Source organism: Aquarana catesbeiana, linkage group LG04, assembly GCF_042186555.1.
Source record: "Aquarana catesbeiana isolate 2022-GZ linkage group LG04, ASM4218655v1, whole genome shotgun sequence".
NCBI classification, from domain to species: Eukaryota; Metazoa; Chordata; class Amphibia; order Anura; family Ranidae; genus Aquarana; species Aquarana catesbeiana.
In genome coordinates this window covers 180,103,373-180,120,055 of record NC_133327.1, presented here as the reverse complement: position 1 = coordinate 180,120,055, position 16,683 = coordinate 180,103,373, and the positions used below count along the sequence as shown (strand labels likewise).

Below are 16,683 nucleotides of genomic sequence, written 5' to 3'. Positions count from 1 at the left end.
GAAATTTTGCAGAAGTCTTCCCCCCACCTTGGTGAGTGGGGATTGCCTTTTCATGATGAGGCTTTAGGATTCTGTTTTGCAGATTTCCTACCCCAGGGCTTCTTTTGATCCTGGGTCTGACCCTGAGGTTTTCCTCTAGAGTCTGACGGCGAAGGCTGTCGCCACTGCCTAGAGGCCAAAGCCCCTGGCGCAGGGGAAAGAGCCGTTAAAATGAAGTGCGTTTATATTTTCTTTTGACTGGTAAAAAAGTACTTTTCCCAGCAGATATTATCTTGATATATTTATCCAAGTCTTCTCCAAACAGTCACCCCCATGAAAGGGGAACCCAGTTAGGAGGTTTTTACATGGTGTTTCAGCTGATCAATTTTCAGGATTTTTGCAGGATTCTGCGCATATGTACAAGCATAAGCATAAGGCGGGATGTCTGGTGAATAGAGTCTTTAATGGCATCTATGGCAAAACATAATGCCTTAGGTAATTCAGCCAAATCCCAAGCTTGTTGTGTAGGAAGCTCTCTAAGGGCCTGTTTAAATTGGTCCTTTAGGGATTGGTAGATGCCTATCGCGGCAACTGCGTGTTGAGTGACGACACCTGCTATGGAAAAAGCAGATTTTAGCAAGGATTCCAACTTTTTATCTGTTGGATCCTTAAGCATCTGTGCACTGTCTACAGTACAAGTTAAGTTATTTATTCACATTGGAAATCGCAGCGTCAATTGCTGGTACTTTCCATCTTTTTCCTCCTCCAGAGGATAGAGAATTGAAAACCTCTTAGGATGGAGAAAATGTTTATCCGGTTTATCCCATTCCGCAAAAATAAGCTGTTCAAGTAATGCATGTGCAGGAAACGCATGCAAAGGATGAGAAGGTTTTTAAAGAACCTAAAGGAAGAAGCCAAGTTTTAATGAGACTCTGTTAAAGGCAGCATGAGAGTGGAACAAACCATTTCTGTAAGAGATTGTATCAGCAATTTTTCAGATATAAGAAACTGAAAAAGGTTCATCTACCATTGTTTCCTCTGCAGAAGAATCATCGGTTTGTTTCTCTTCCTGATCGATTGAGGGTAAAACCTCATTGTGTGCCCACTGTTCCCCCTGCAAAGCTGAAGCGGGTGAGGGGGACCTAGTACGCTTCCTATCCATTTGAATGGAGGATGCGATTAAAGCCACTAATCTTTCTTCCAGACCCTGAAGGGAGGAGGAAAGGGCATCTTTAGTTACGTATACAGGTGCTGAGATGTGAGAGGCAGCTGCACCATCAATTTGCTCCAATGGCTCACCCTAAGTCGCCATAATTGGTAATTCAGGCGAGGATGGCAGCATGGAAAAACAGCTGGAGATCCCAATGCCTGGGGGGGAACCTTCACTCTTTTGGCTTTTGTGGTGTCTTTTTTGGCAGGCATAGTCCTAAGTACAAAAAACAGAGGCGCTATACACATTGCACTAAATAGCTGAAAATAGTCATGACTTTTTAAAGCTGCTATAAAGTTCAGCCTAGTGCTGGAAAAGAGTGTCCTTCCCTGTATGCAGCCAGCTTGTTTCCTCCTCATCAGCAGAGGAGAGACTGACACAGCTGTATGTTTATCTGCTTTTAGCCTGATAGGCCACGCCCCCTCTAAAAAAATCCCGCCCCCTTTGTTATTTAAAATGTCTCCGGCGCCTGGGTGCAGCGTTTTTCCCCCAACGGGGGGGCGCCAGAGCAGCAACAGTAGCAAACTTTAGCAGTAAAATACCAGGACCTTCCGCATCCCCCACAGCGGGGGGGGGGGGGGGGGGTGGTGATGGTAATGTAAGGGGGATGCAACGCTGCTGTCCCCCTAACCCTCTGGTCCCATCAGAGGAAGAAAAGACATTTTTTGTGCTCCAGGAAGGAGGAGGGGTGATATAGGGGAGTAAACTTCCTTTGATTGGGTTTACCCCAGTGTCAACACCTCAAGGTGGCCTATAACCCACTAATTACTTAAGGCTCGGTGTCCCATGATGTACGAGAAAGAAATACAAATTTTCACCAGTAAGTGAATTTTTAACCGTGAATGTGGTTTTCATTTAGGAAATTACACTCAAGCCAAAATTAAATGTTAAAAATCAAACATTAGATTGTAAGCATTCTTTGAGAGCAGGGACTGATGTGAATGTACAGTATTGTCAAAGCACTCTGCAAATTGTCGGTGCCAAGTAAATAAAAATAACTACAGTAAACAGGACATATGGAGGTAGAAACTAATGTGAACAGCTGGAACATTAAATGGAGCAATGCCCAGAAGGCTGTGACCATTAGAACAGCCTTGCTGACGACAGCGACTGTCTAGCGCAGGTAATAAAATGCAAATGACAGAACAGAAGCAGAGGGTTAACAAGGGACAGTAAGTGCACACAGATAGGAATGTAGCATACCTAAGATTGTAAAGACAGGAAACCACAAGCTAATGAGTTATGAGCTAAGGAAGAAATACCGTATTAATCGGCGTATAACACGCACTTTTTTCCCCTTAAAATCAGGGGAAAATCGTGGGTGCGTGTTATACGCCGATCCCCGCCGACTGTTTGCGATTGCGCCGACATACACATCCGAGTGTACAGATTTAAATATGGCGCCGGCGGACTCGGCGGAGCAGAGCGAGTGCCGCCGAGATCGCAAGGACTGGGCGGAGCCGAGACACACATAGCCGAGTGTACTCAGCTCTTCTCGGCTCCGCTCACAGTCACGCCCAGTCCCGCCATTGGACCTGTGTTATGTCCATCATAGGGCGGGACTGGGCGTGACTGTGAGCGGAGCCGAGAAGAGCCGAGATACACTCGGCTATGTGTATCTCTGCTCTGCCCAGTCCCTCTGCGGCGCCATATTTAAATCTGTACACTCAGACGTGTATGTCGGCGCGATCGCAAACAATCAGCGGAGATTGCAAGGCTTGCAAGCTGCAAGGCTGCACTGGGGCAAGGATGCACAGGGGCAAGGCTGCACAGGACACTGGGGAAGGCTGCACTGACATGGCTGCAAGGCTGCACTGACAAGGCTGCACCGACAAGGCTGCACCGACAAGGCTGCACCGACAAGGCTGCACCGACAAGGCTGCACCGACAAGGCTGCACCGACAAGGCTGCACCGACAAGGCTGCACCGACAAGGCTGCACCGACATGGCTGCACCGACATGGCTGCACCGACAAGGCTGCACCGACAAGGCTGCACCGACAAGGCTGCACCGACAAGGCTGCACCGACATGGCTGCACTGGGGCAAGACTGCACTGAGGCAAGGCTGCACTGAGGCAAGGCTGCACTGACAAGTCTGCACTGAGAAGGCTTCAATGACACTGAGAAGGCTGCAATGATGCAATCATTTACCGATAAATACGGTAAATAAGCAGGGCAATAGTTGGAAGTAGCAAAAGCAAACACAAAAAGTGAACAAGGACTAAATGAATAGAGACAAAACGAAGCACAATATAAACTAGAGTATGGCATACAAGGTAACTAGACAATTTTAGCCAGCAAGTTTGCTATATGGTAAAGGGCAAGAAGCTAGGCAAACATTCTTAAATACTTAGAGAATACAGACCATAAAAAACACAAAGGTGCAAGCAGGGCAAAGAAGAAGAGAGACACACAGCAGTAGTACATGAGGCAATGCGCTGATGAAAAAAATTATTGGGGAGAATTACACAGAAAAGATTAGCAGGTTAGGCAAATACACATGAAGATTCAGGATTAGAACTATTGCTCATATTTAAAAAATAATGAAAAATCTGTCTCAGCTATAGGTTACCGTAGATATTAAAAATATATATATATATATATATATATATATATATATATATATATATATATATTTATTTATTTATTTATTTATATATATTTATTTATTTATTTTTTTCACCAATGTCATCAAGTCAGAAGAGATTTTAATATGTTGTACATACTGAAGGACTGTGAATACAGTCTGTCACCAGGAATTATATTGTCAGCTAGTATACTGTACTAAATTTTTTTTTTTTTTTTTTAACACAACTACAAGGAAGATACAAAAGATAAAGACAAATGCAAGAAGTGGTACACTGGCAGTAAACCAGTATGTTGATAGTTTGTGTACTCCAATGGACAGTTTTAAGAATATGCAAAAGTCCAAACATTTTAAGACAAACAAATTCTTGATAATCAGAATGTTGAATTGGCTGGAAATATATTATCATTGACCAGGTACATAGTAAGCCAAAGCTGAACTTCTATTTAAAGGTTTTAGACCAGCTAACTATATGCGGGGTCATTTAGCCGCTTTTAATTGAAAGGTTGCATGTACATACTGTAGGTTTAAGAACGCTGCTCCCTTAAAAAAAATGGGAGGCACACAGAAATATGTATACTTATTAAAAACATCAAAAAATTGAACCTTTCTAGTAAATATTCGCATAGAAGCAAAGTTCAAGATCATCCTATGAAAAATCTTGTTCTCACCATGCATGTAAAGAAAAGCATCAAAGATCTTCACCAGCTTCATCAAAATGACATCCATACAGCTTCCTTGGTATCCTAAATTAAGAAGCTTCAGGCAAACTTTAATTACTCTCACAATTTCTTCTGTTGCAACCCATGAAAGCTGGGGTTTAATATCTGCCAAATCAGAGTTGCAGTTCTCATGAAGCCCCAAGCCCTTCTGAGTACCACTGCAATTACACAAAACATTATAAAAAACATTATAAATGGTGGGAATAAAAATGCAACAGTACATACAAAAAGACCAGAGCATATTGTTCTTGGAGCTCCTCCACAGGATAAATCAATTTTAAAAAGGTACCGTATTTATCGGCATATAACACGCACTTTTTTCCGCTTAAAATCAGGGGAAAATAGAGGGTGCGTGTTATACGCCGATCCCCTGCGATCCCCCGCTGTCAGATCTAAAAAAATCGCCGACCGCGATTTGAAAATGGCGCCGCCGGCGCCGAAATACATAGTGCCGGTCCTCGGCTCTTCTCGGCCACTTTCGGCTTCACTCGAGCGCCGCCCGAACCTAGCCGAGTGTACTCGGCTAGGTTCGGATAGCTCCGCTCACCGTCACGCCCATCCCGAGTGGAGCCGAAAGTGAACGAGAGCCGCCGAGAAGAGCCGAGGACCAGCTCTGTGTATTTCGGCGCCGGCGGCACCATTTTCAAATCGCGGTCGGCGATTTTGAAGCTCAGCGAGCTGCAAGGCTGGACTGGGGCAAGGCTGCACTGGGGCAAGGCTGCACTGGGGCAAGGCTGCACTGGGGCAAGGCTGCACTGGGGCAAGGCTGCAATGGACACTGGGGAAGGCTGCACTGACGTGGCTGCACTGACGTGGCTGCACTGACGTGGCTGCACTGACGTGGCTGCACTGACATGGCTGCACTGACATGGCTGCACTGACATGGCTGCACTGACATGGCTGCACTGGGGCAAGGCTGCACTGAGAAGGCTGCAATGATGGGCATTTAAATGTAAGTTTTTTTCCCTACAACTTCCCTCCTAAAAGTTTTTTTTTTTCCTTAAAATTCCCTCCTAAATTGGGGTGCGTGTTATACGCCGGTGCGTGTTATACGCTGATAAATACGGTACTTATTTATTATTATTTTTTAATTGAAATAACAAACATGGCATACTTACCTGAAAAAAACATTGCAAAGAACAGCCCTGTACCCCCTCTTCTGTAGTCCCCAAGCTGGCGCTCCAGCCTCCTCTTTAGAGTGTCCCCTCATAGCAAATTGATTGCTATGGGGGCACACCTGTGGGCTTGATTCTGAGTAGGGCTGTGTGCATCTATTGACACACACAGTGGCTCAGCCATATCCCCCTTCCATTGCTCACAGAATATGATTGAAAGCAGCAGGAGCCAATGGCCTCCTGTGAGAACAGGAGTGAGAAGAGCAGCACACGAACACAACAATGGAATAAAGAGAGGGCTCAGGTAGGTATTTAAGAGGGGGCTGGGCTGATCTGACATTGAAAGGTTTTTTTACCTTAATGCAGTGAAGAAAAAAAAAAAAAAAAAGGCCTTTACATTGGGCCGGAAGTGACATTGTGACATTGCTTCGGTCCTCCTAGACCATAGAGATGAACGAAGGCCATCTTTCTTCCGGTCATTTTTGTTACCAGCTGCGGCAACGTTTCTCAGGGCTACCAATCATCCGAGGTAAGCCCGAGAACCACCAGGAAGTGGCGGGAGGGAAGGACGACCCCTCTTGCCGCTTCCAAAAGTGATCCAGCGGCGATTCTGCTGCTCAAACCATTTTTATTGATAGAGAATCACCTGCTGAAAAAAACATACAAACAAATACTGGAGTTATGGAGTATTGCTGCAGCCATAACCCCGGTATTCCATTTCCGACCAAGGACGTCTTTGGTCTATGACCCGATCAGTAATTGGTTAATACATATATGCTGTTCAGCTCTTTTTTTTTACTTGCCATATGCTCCAGCAAGGCTAAAAATACCCATTCTAGCAGCACACAGGAGAGTTAGATCATTCCTCTGACACACAACGCACAGACCTGACATGTCTACCCTCACCCTCCTTCAATCAACAGAGCTTCTCATGTAGTTGAACTGGAGCTTATTTTTCACAGTTCTCCTTTATATGTCGTAGCTAATAGTATGGAAAAAGAGAAAACTAGGATAAGAAGTTACTTACTTGAAAGAATCAGGTTCAGAAACATGTGCTGTGCAAAGAGCAGCAACACGCAGTACTACTGCAATGCCTTCTAAAGAACAGACCACATTGTCTTCAGACACATCGTCTCCTTCCAATGCATGCAGCAAAGACAAAAACTGGCGATTTATAGAATTCCACAATGCAATCTTGGACCTTGCATCCACTGTATGTCTCCTGTTAGAGGCAGAAAAGCCCACATGTACTACACTGTTACAAGTATAAAAAGCATCACTATTAAAGAAAGTTATTTATACAGTACTCTAAAGCGATTGTAAAGTCTCATTTTTTTTTTTTAAATAACAAACATGTTATACTTACCTCTGCTGTGCAGTTGGTTTTGCACAGAGCAGCCTGGATTCTCCTCTTCTAGGGTCCCTCTTCGCTGCTCCTGGCCCCTCCCTCCTGTTGAGTGCCCCCACAGCAAGCAGCTTGCTATGGGGGCACCCGAGCCAAGTCACTGCTCAGTGTATCCATTCAGAGACGGAGCCCCGACACCCGATGACGGTGGAGTCAGCAGAGCGTAGACAAGGTCATCCAGCACCCAGGGTAAAATCACTACGAAGCTCTTTAAGGCATGGTTCACATTTTCAGTTTTGCAGAAACACACTACAGTCCATTTAACATGATTTCCTATGGATGTAGTTCACATCTGTGCATTTTATTGAAAGGGCCAGGGACTTTTTTCTGGTTTTTGGTTCCATAGACTTCAACGGATCAAAAGTATGCATTAAAAACACAAAATGCACCTGCAATATGCAAACTGCACAGGTGCGAATCAGGCCTTAATTTAAAAGGTTGTTATTAGGACTTAAAGCGTTTGTTAACCCCACCCAAAAAATAGGATTTCCTATTCCCTTAAAGCAGATTTAACAGCCCTGTGCTTGTGCTGTGTAATCTGCCCCCCTCTAAAACTATAAAAAAAACCTCCCTGAACATGGCACTTCCTGTATCCTCTCTCTGTGCTGACCACGAAAATCAGGGCTACTGATCCCTGGCCACCGTGGTCTGAGTGCGTCCCTCCGTCATACGCTGCTGTCCCCTCTGCTCTCCTCTCTCTCCCCCTCCTTCCTGCCTGTCAGCTCGTGTCCGTGTGTCTCCATCTCCCGCCCCCCCGCATCTTCTAGTAAAATTCAAAACGTTTAATGCTCACTGCCAGCAACTCTTTTATATCCTGGCTTAGCACTGCATTAGTCTTTTGTAAAAATAAGCATTGTAAATACCGTTTCAGCGCGGTCTTCAGGCTGGTCACGTGACTCTCGGCCAGTTCCCAGGGCTACTGCAGGAGAGGCTTAGCGGCCATGTGATCTCCCCGGCTGATGTCAGAGAGAGATCGCGGCCCCTCCTGCAGCATCTATCCATCGGAGCTGTACAGCGGCCATGAGTCATGTGACCGGCCTGAAGACAGCTCTAAATAGGCATTTACAGCACTTGTTTTTCTAAAAGACTAATGCAGTGTGCTCTGCCAGGCTCTAATAGAGGGTCTGGCAGTGTTTGAGTTATATGGGTTAACAAACCCTTTAATGTCTTTGTTGAAAGTGTTTGTTAACCCCCTCAAAAAATTCAGATCCTGGTCCCTTAAAGCAGATTAAACGGCACAGTGCTTGTGCTGTGTAATCTGCCCCCTCTAAACTGTAAAAAACCTACGAAAACAAAACAAAATGGAAGGCGCGCACACCTAGTGCATTACCAAAAACATTTATTGAATGTTAAAATCAATAAAAAGTGGGTACTCACAAGATGGCAACTCTCAATGAGCCATACAACCACACAATGATGAATGGTGCAGACACAAGGGGTAAGAGCTGATACGTTTCGGGGGAGCACCCCCTTCCTCACCACTGACCACGATAATCAGGGCTGCTGAGCCCTGACCACCGTGTTCAGCGTACGCCCCCCCCCCCCCCGTAATCCGCAGCTGTCCTCCCTGCTCTCCTCTCTCCCCCTCACTCCTGCCTGTCAGCTCAGTGTCTTTCTCAGTTTCCATCCCGCCCCCTCCCCGGTGCTATTTTTTTAAATAAAAAACGTACAATGATCACTGCCAACCCGTCTATTATAAGCAGGCATACCACACTGTGTACGTTTTTTTTCTAAAAACGAGGATTGTAAATACATTTTTAGTGCCATCTTCAGGCCGGTCATGTGACTCGCAGCCACTTTACATCTCAGAGACAAGGCTTCTGCGGGAGGGGCGGACGCCAGAGGGAGATCTCAGCCCCTCCTGCTGTATTCATGTATCATGATTCACATGACCGGCCCAAAGATAGCACTAAATATGTATTTACAATCCTCACTTTTATAAAAGATTTACACAGTGTGGTATGCCTGCCTATAATAGAGGGGCTGGCAATGAGTTATAATTTTTAGTTAACACTAACTTCAAACCCATTCATACCCAATCAATAGGTCTGAAAGTATTCAAAGCCATTCATACCCTTGATCACCATACTGTTGTCAGATCACTGGGGACAGTGCTGCCGATTTATTAGTACAGTTACACTGTCAGACCAGGACTTTGCAGGGTTTGCTTAGCAGATATCTAATTCTACTTTCTTCTGCCAGTGTGGGGAGGAGGTGGCCAGGGGGTGTAAAGTGACAGAAGGAAGATGCAGGTGCATACTTCCCAAATTTGGAACTTGAGAGTGAGGGATGCCTAGGGAAGGAAGAGACATGCGGAGTGCACCGTGGTAAAAATGCAGTGATCAGGAATGCGCGGTGTACAGAGTTCAGTGATCAGGAGTGCGCAATGTACAGAGTGCAGTGATCAGGAGTGCGCGGTGTACAGAGTGCAGTGATCAGGAGTGCGCGGTGTACAGAGTGCAGTGATCAGGAGTGCGCGGTGTACAGAGTGCAGTGATCAGGAGTGCGCGGTGTACAGAGTGCAGTGATCAGGAGTGCACGGTGTACAGAGTGCAGTGATCAGGAGTGCGCGGTGTACAGAGTGCAGTGATTAGGAGTGCGCGGTGTACAGAGTGCAGTGATCAGGAGTGCGCAGTGTACAGAGTGCAGTGATCAGGAGTGCGCGGTGTACAGAGTGCAGTGATCAGGAGTGCGCGGTGTACAGAGTGCAGTGATCAGGAATGCGCCGTGTACAGAGTGCAGTGATCAGGAATGCGCCGTGTACAGAATGCAGTGATCAGGAATGCGCCGTGTACAGAATGCAGTGATCAGGAATGCGCCGTGTACAGAGTGCAGTGATCAGTAGTGCGCGGTGTACAGAGTGCAGTGATCAGTAGTGCGCGGTGTACAGAGTGCAGTGATCAGTAGTGCGCGGTGTACAGAGTGCAGTGATCAGTAGTGCGCGGTGTACAGAGTGCAGTGATCAGTAGTGCGCGGTGTACAGAGTGCAGTGATCAGTAGTGCGTGGTGTACAGAGTGCAGTGATCAGTAGTGCGCGGTGGACAGAGTGCAGTGATCAGGAGTGCACAGTGCCCTCCTGCCCCCCCTAGTTTCAGGCCTGTATATCCCAGAGGTTGGCTGTGTCCCTCGTTTAGAGAAATGACATTTACTTCTGAAGATAATAATACTAATAATAATAATAATAAAAACAACCACCACCACATTCTTAGGTAGCAAAACATGGAAACTAAATAACAAATAGAGCTATGAGGGAATCACCCTGCAGATGGCTTTTGTTTCTTCCGGGCCTTCGCTGTCAAACTTAAACGTGGCCGTTTCTCCTGAATTTCATCACTGCTGCTGCCACCATATTCAGAATCTGTATTTGTGATCTGTGCCTCCTGTTGCAGTTGTTGTAAAACTTCCAGGCCTTCTCTTCTTAGCACAGCATACAGTGAAGGAATCAAGTACTAGGTAAGATGGACAAAGGCAATAGACACTATGTAAAGACTTTCTACAATATTTCCAATTTATTGATAAACATATGAATGCAACTGCCTTAATGAAATAATCACACCATGATTGCGCGTTACATCTCTTCCATCTCCTTACAAGCTGCTCTATGTGGCTTATCTTGAAAATGTACTATGCACCATATACTAGCACATTCTGACAGACTTCCCTTTCAAAAGGAAGCCGTCCAGTACAGGGGGGGTTCCATCTTCTCCTGCCCTTCCTTCTGGGTTTGCACTGTTTGAATGGCCATGCCGCAATAATGCATGCACAGGGAAGGAGACACATCTGCTGGCTGCCGAAGACCCGAATGAAGCCGAAATCGGCTTTGATCGGGTCTCCTATCTAGTAACCCGGAGGCAATGTCATTACATCACTTCTGGTATACTCAGCTGCCAATGGCGCCAATTTGAAAAAATCCCTAGTATTCTAAAACGCAGATTTTGGCATTTTGAATACTTTTAAGTGCAAAGGAGGGATTTGGGGTCTTATAAACCCCAGATCCCTCCATTAGGGGTACCTGTCACTGACTATTACTGTCACAAGGGATGATTACATTCCTTGTGACAGCAATAAAAATGATCAGTTTTTTTATTTGAAAGAGACAGTGTAAAAATAAAAACAAATAATAAAAAAAAAAAATTTAAGCGTCCTGTCCCTCCGTGCTGGAGCGCAGAAGCGAATGCATACCTAAGTTGCACCCGCAAATGTAAACAGTGTTCAAACCACACATGTGAGGTATCGCCGCGGTCGTTAGAGCAAGAGCAATAATTCTAGCACAGGACCTCCTCTGTAATGCTAAACTGGTAACCTGTAGAAATCTTTAAAAACGTCGCCTATGGAGATTTTTAAGTACCGTAGTTTGTCGCCATTCCACGAGTGTGCGCAATTTCAAAGCGTGACATGTTCGGTATCTATTTACTCGGCGTAACATCATTATATATATATACACATATATATATATATATATATATATTTATTTTGGGGGTTCTAAGTAATTTTCTAGCAAAAAATACGGATTTTAACTTGTAAACAACAAATGTCAGAAATAGGCTTAGGCATGAAAGGGTTAACCAAGGATGCTGACTGCACTCTCTAAAAAAATAAAAAATGACCACTAGATAGATCACTAACATACCCTTTAAAAGAAAAAAAAAAAAAACATGAAAAGTATATCGACTAGCACGCAATGTCTTAATAGTAACTCTTGGGTAAACCTTTTATTAACTCAAACGTATACTCACTGGAAGTAGACTACAGAACTCTCTTAAATCAAACAAGTATTGGTGCAAATAAAGATTTCAATTTACAGTCATTTTATATTTTACACAGGAAATGCCATACCCTGACTTACCATATGTTGGTTCTGAACTCCAAGAATGTCCACGAAAGCTTTACAGATGCAACAAACCTGCTGATTTCGGACCTCCTTAGCAGACTCATAGCCCAGAGGAACAACCGATAAGAAATAGTAAGCCATATGACAAAATGATTCTTTCAAAATATTGGACTGAACATCTTTCAGTATTCCACCATCAAACAAGGCTGCAAGTTTTGCTAATAACATATTAAGATAGACAGGTCCTATGCTTGTGTAGGACTCGGGCTCCATTGAGAATAACACTTTCACCAGCTTTAATATTGGAGTCTCAAAAAGCAACTGCTCTTCCAAATCCATATCTTTTACACATGCCAACATTCCAAAAAACACAGTGAAGAAAAAATGTGCAGGTTGTTCTGGTGGTCCTCCCAGAATGATAAGCTCTCTTAGGAATTTCAGTGCCAGACTCTTAAGCTGCATTCCTCCATAGTCTAGCAAAGAACATCCTATTCCCCACAGTATAAGGTTCTGCCTTTGAAAATAAAAAGCAGAAATATCGTGTTCATCATCAGCCAGGACCATTAACAATGTGGTCTCCAAAGACTCCACTTGCTGCATGTGCTGCACCTGAAAGGGTGCTGCTCTTAGGTTGAACTGGTTTTCCATTGAGCTGCACAAAAACCTGCATATTGTAACTGGCCAGTCCACAGACCTGTCTAAGCTTATTTCATTCAAGTTAATTAGATCTTCTAAGAGATTTAACAAATCATTGCTAAGGATGCCAAAAAGAACAGGGCTTTTATTCTTAAAAAGGAAGAGTAAAGAGTGGATGACTCCAGAAATTTTTTTGTGTAAAGCTTCACAGCTTGGTGTGGCAGCAATGCGGAGTAGCCTGGTGATTATCCAATTACTGAATCCTAAGACAAAAAAAAGCATCAGGCAAGTTGTTGTTAAAACAAAAACAAAAAATACTATACAATTACCATTTAGGCCTAAAGATTGACTATGAGGCAAGAACCCCCCCCCCCCCACGCCACACACACACACACACACACACACATACACACACACCAAAATCTGGCTGTCACATGTACTGTCTGACAGATGCTCATTACACTTGCAGTCTTCAAGCTACAAAAGTAAATAAAAACTATTAACCACTTGACCTCTGCAAGATTTACCCCCCTTCATGGCCAGGCAATTTTTTGTGATATGGCACGGCGTTACTTTAACAGACAATTTATGCCCATTTTTTCCCCACCCTTGGAAAATAGGGCAGGTTAAACTGTCCAATGACAATGGACACACAGGTCAGGTGTGTTTAACGTCTCATCAGTACACCGTCTTATCAGCAGGGAGAGCTGTTGGAGGAATCCCCCCTCCCTCCATAGAGATACACATCCTGTGATATCCAAAGCAGACAGACACAATAGAACATTGGAATACAGCCCCACCCCAAACTAGCACAGCAAATAGTACACAACAGCATGAGACAACAGACAACATTGTGAAGCAGTCACTATTTATAATATGGCACTTACGGGGTTCCCAGAGTTTTGTGTTTTGGGGGACATGGGCTTGAATCCAAAGTAACATTCCTTCCAGGGTCCCCAGGCATACAGCTCACAACGAGCACCGTTCCTCCAAATGCCAGGGCCCATAATTGGTGGGCATGAGGCTAGCATTTAGTCCCCTCCAAAAGCCTCTTTCCCGGCTAGGTCTGTCACATATACTGGAATTTTTTTTTTTTTTTTATACTAGTAATGGCGGCGATCAGCGACTTATAGTGGGAAAGGAATATCGAGGTGGATAACTCACCTTTGACACTGTCAGAAACCAGTGACACTAATAGAGATCAGTGCTAAAAATATGTACTTTACTAATGACACTGGCTGGGAAGGGGTTAAACATCTAGGGTAATCAACGGGTTAACTGTGCTGCCAGTGTTTTTATGTAAACCGTGTGCTGCTTTTACTAAGGGAAGTGATTGATTTTATTTGCTGCTTTGCAGGGACACAAAATCCATTACTTTCCCCCTGTCAGAACGGAGCTCTGCGTTGTTTACATAGGCAGAGCTCTGTTCCGTGTCTCTGCCCGACGACCGGCGATCCATTGCCCAGCAACTGCAGATCGGCTTCTACTGCGAGTATTCACAGCAGAAGCGGCACCTCCCCTAGGTGGACGTGCAGAATCATGTATATGTTAGGGGTGCTGAAATTAATTGTTGCATCGATGCATCGCGATTCGGGTGTCCCCGATGCGGCATTGATGCATAAGGACCGGAAAATCGATTGCGGGTGACGTCATCCCGACTTGCCCCGCCCCTCCCAGGAAAGCGCTTAGAGCGTATTTTTAAAATGACTTTCTTTTAATAAATGCCATGTTACAATGAATGATGTGCCCCGCTGTATGTGATATTTGAAAAAATATGTCACTTCATACCGAATTTCACAGTAGTACAATACATCCCGCTCATGTGACTCCTGGCCCATCCCGCCTCTCTCCGCTCTCCTCTCACGTCTCCTGAGTCCTGACGTCAGCGGGGAATTCTCAGCCCCGCCTGCCTCTCTTCGGAGAAGATAGCTATAGTAAGCGGGTGGGGCTGAGAATTCCCCGCTGACGTCAGGACTCAGGAGATGTGAGAGGAGAGCAGAGAGAGGCGGGACGGGCCGGGAGTCACATGAGCAGGATGTATTGTACTACTGTGAAATTCGGTATGAAGTGACATATTTTTTTTAAAAAGCACATACAGCGGGGCACATCATTCATTGTAACACGGCATTTATTAAAAGAAAGTCATTTTAACAATAGCAAGTAGAGTACAAATGTGTTTGTGCTCTACTTACACCTCACGCTCCTTGCTGACAGGTCCCTGGGCTTCCCTTTGCACATTCTACTGTTAACGCCTAGCGTGCTGGAAGGTGCAAACAGGAATGCCAAGGAACTGTCAGCACCAGTGGTGGCCCGTGCATTGGGGGGGGGGGGGGGGGGGGTTAGTGAAGGGATGGCTGCATTTATTGGGCACAGGTGGCTGCGTTTGATGCGCACACGTGGCTGCGTTTGACGGGTACACGTTGCTGCGGTTGACGGGCAGTCGGGCACAAGTGGCTGCGTTTGACAGGCACAGTGAGGCTGCGTTTGACGGGCACAGTGAGGCTGCGTTTGACGGGCACAGTGAGGCTGCGTTTGACGGGCACAGTGAGGCTGCGTTTGACGGGCACAGTGAGGCTGCGTTTGACGGGCACAGTGAGGCTGCATTTGATGGGCACAGTGAGGCTGCATTTGATGGGCACAGTGAGGCTGCATTTGATGGGCACAGTGAGGCTGCATTTGATGGGCACAGTGAGGCTGCATTTGATGGGGGAGGTTCAGTATTTTTCAGTTTGTTTACGCCCCCCCAAAAATTTTAAGCACCAGCTGCCACTGGTCACTGACCAGTGGTCAGCACAGAGAGAGTACAGGGATCTTCACAGGGCTGTTTGTCAGCTGTGGATTGTAAGAACGTGGGAGCTCGTCGGTAATCGTGATGCATTGTGGAATCGAATCGAAGACCAGATAATCGTAATCGAATTGTGAGACCAGTGAAGATGCACACCCCTAGTATATGTGTAAAAAAAAAAAAAAATAATAATAATAAGTTATATATATATATATATATATATATATATATATATATATATATATATATATACATACATACATATACACTCACATACATACACGTGATTCTGCACAGAACGGCCGCCCTGTAGCAGTAAATCTGCTATGGGACGGTTGATAAATGGTCAAACACAGAGGCCTTAGTTGTTTACATTTGTCTTCTATATGGAGTTCGGCTAAGCAACAGTTTGATGGCTACTAAGCAGTAGTATTATGACTACTTAGGAGATAAAAGATGCCATGGGAGTCATTTACTAAAGCCAAATAAGTGGTTCTCTTTGCAAAGGAATTTAGTGAATGCAGTGAAGCTCTGCTTATTTCCATTAACCAATCATATGCAAGCAAAAGATTATTATTTTTATTTATTTATTTTTTTTTTATTATTTTGCTTAAACATTATTGGATATGCTTTGCTATATGAACTGATTAAGCTAAGGGAAAATTCCCTATTTATCTGTGTGTTCAGAGTTCAGGCAGTTGTTAGAGCAGTAGTGGCTTACCAATACAGTTGCGATCAGCTTCTTCATTTTGAGCACTATTCATGGAACTGACAAACATACGTGGAGATGATTTCATGATGTGTTGAATAAAGTCCAGCAACATTACAGAGCTTGGCTGACACTCAATCTTTTTGGATAACTCCACGGCCACTGTAAATGCAACACCACAGTTAGCTGTCAATTCCAGTCAGTTACATAGTTAGTCTGGTTGAAAAAAGACACAAGTCTATAAGTCCATCTAGTTCAACTAATAAAAGGGAGGGGGGGGGATACACAATCCTATACCCACAGTTGATCCAGAGGTAGGCAAAAAAAAAACAGCAAAGCATCATTCAAATTGCTCCAGCAGGGGAAAAAATTCCTTTCTGATCCCCCAAGAGGCAATCGGATATTCCCTGGATCAACTTTACCTATAAATGTTAGTATACAGTTATAATTATATGGTCATCTGTGATGACCTTAAAGTGAATAATTCAACATTAAGTTCATATTTGGACCACTTATGTATTTATACACGTTGATCATATTGCCCCTTAATCTCCTTTTCTCAAGAAAGAATACATTCAGTTCCTCTAATATTTCCTCATAGCTGAGCTCCTCCATGCCGCTTATTAATTTGGTTGCTCTTCTCTGCACTTTCTCCAGTTCCCCGATATCCTTTTTCTGAATTGGTGCCCAAAACTGAACTGATT

At 44.6% G+C, this 16,683-nt stretch overlaps 1 protein-coding gene across 1 annotated transcript in view; it reads right to left on the bottom strand.

The window, feature by feature from the left end:
• ATR (ATR checkpoint kinase) overlaps window positions 1-16,683 on the bottom strand; it is a 210,589-nt gene that overhangs the window by 167,306 nt on the left and 26,600 nt on the right. The window contains exons 3-7 of the mRNA XM_073625961.1: window positions 15,992-16,141; window positions 11,865-12,748; window positions 10,277-10,467; window positions 6,641-6,835; window positions 4,448-4,656 (exon numbers count right to left, since the gene is read on the bottom strand). Of these exons, the coding sequence (XP_073482062.1) occupies window positions 4,448-4,656; window positions 6,641-6,835; window positions 10,277-10,467; window positions 11,865-12,748; window positions 15,992-16,141 (1,629 nt within the window). The remainder of the gene's footprint in view (window positions 1-4,447; window positions 4,657-6,640; window positions 6,836-10,276; window positions 10,468-11,864; window positions 12,749-15,991; window positions 16,142-16,683) is intronic.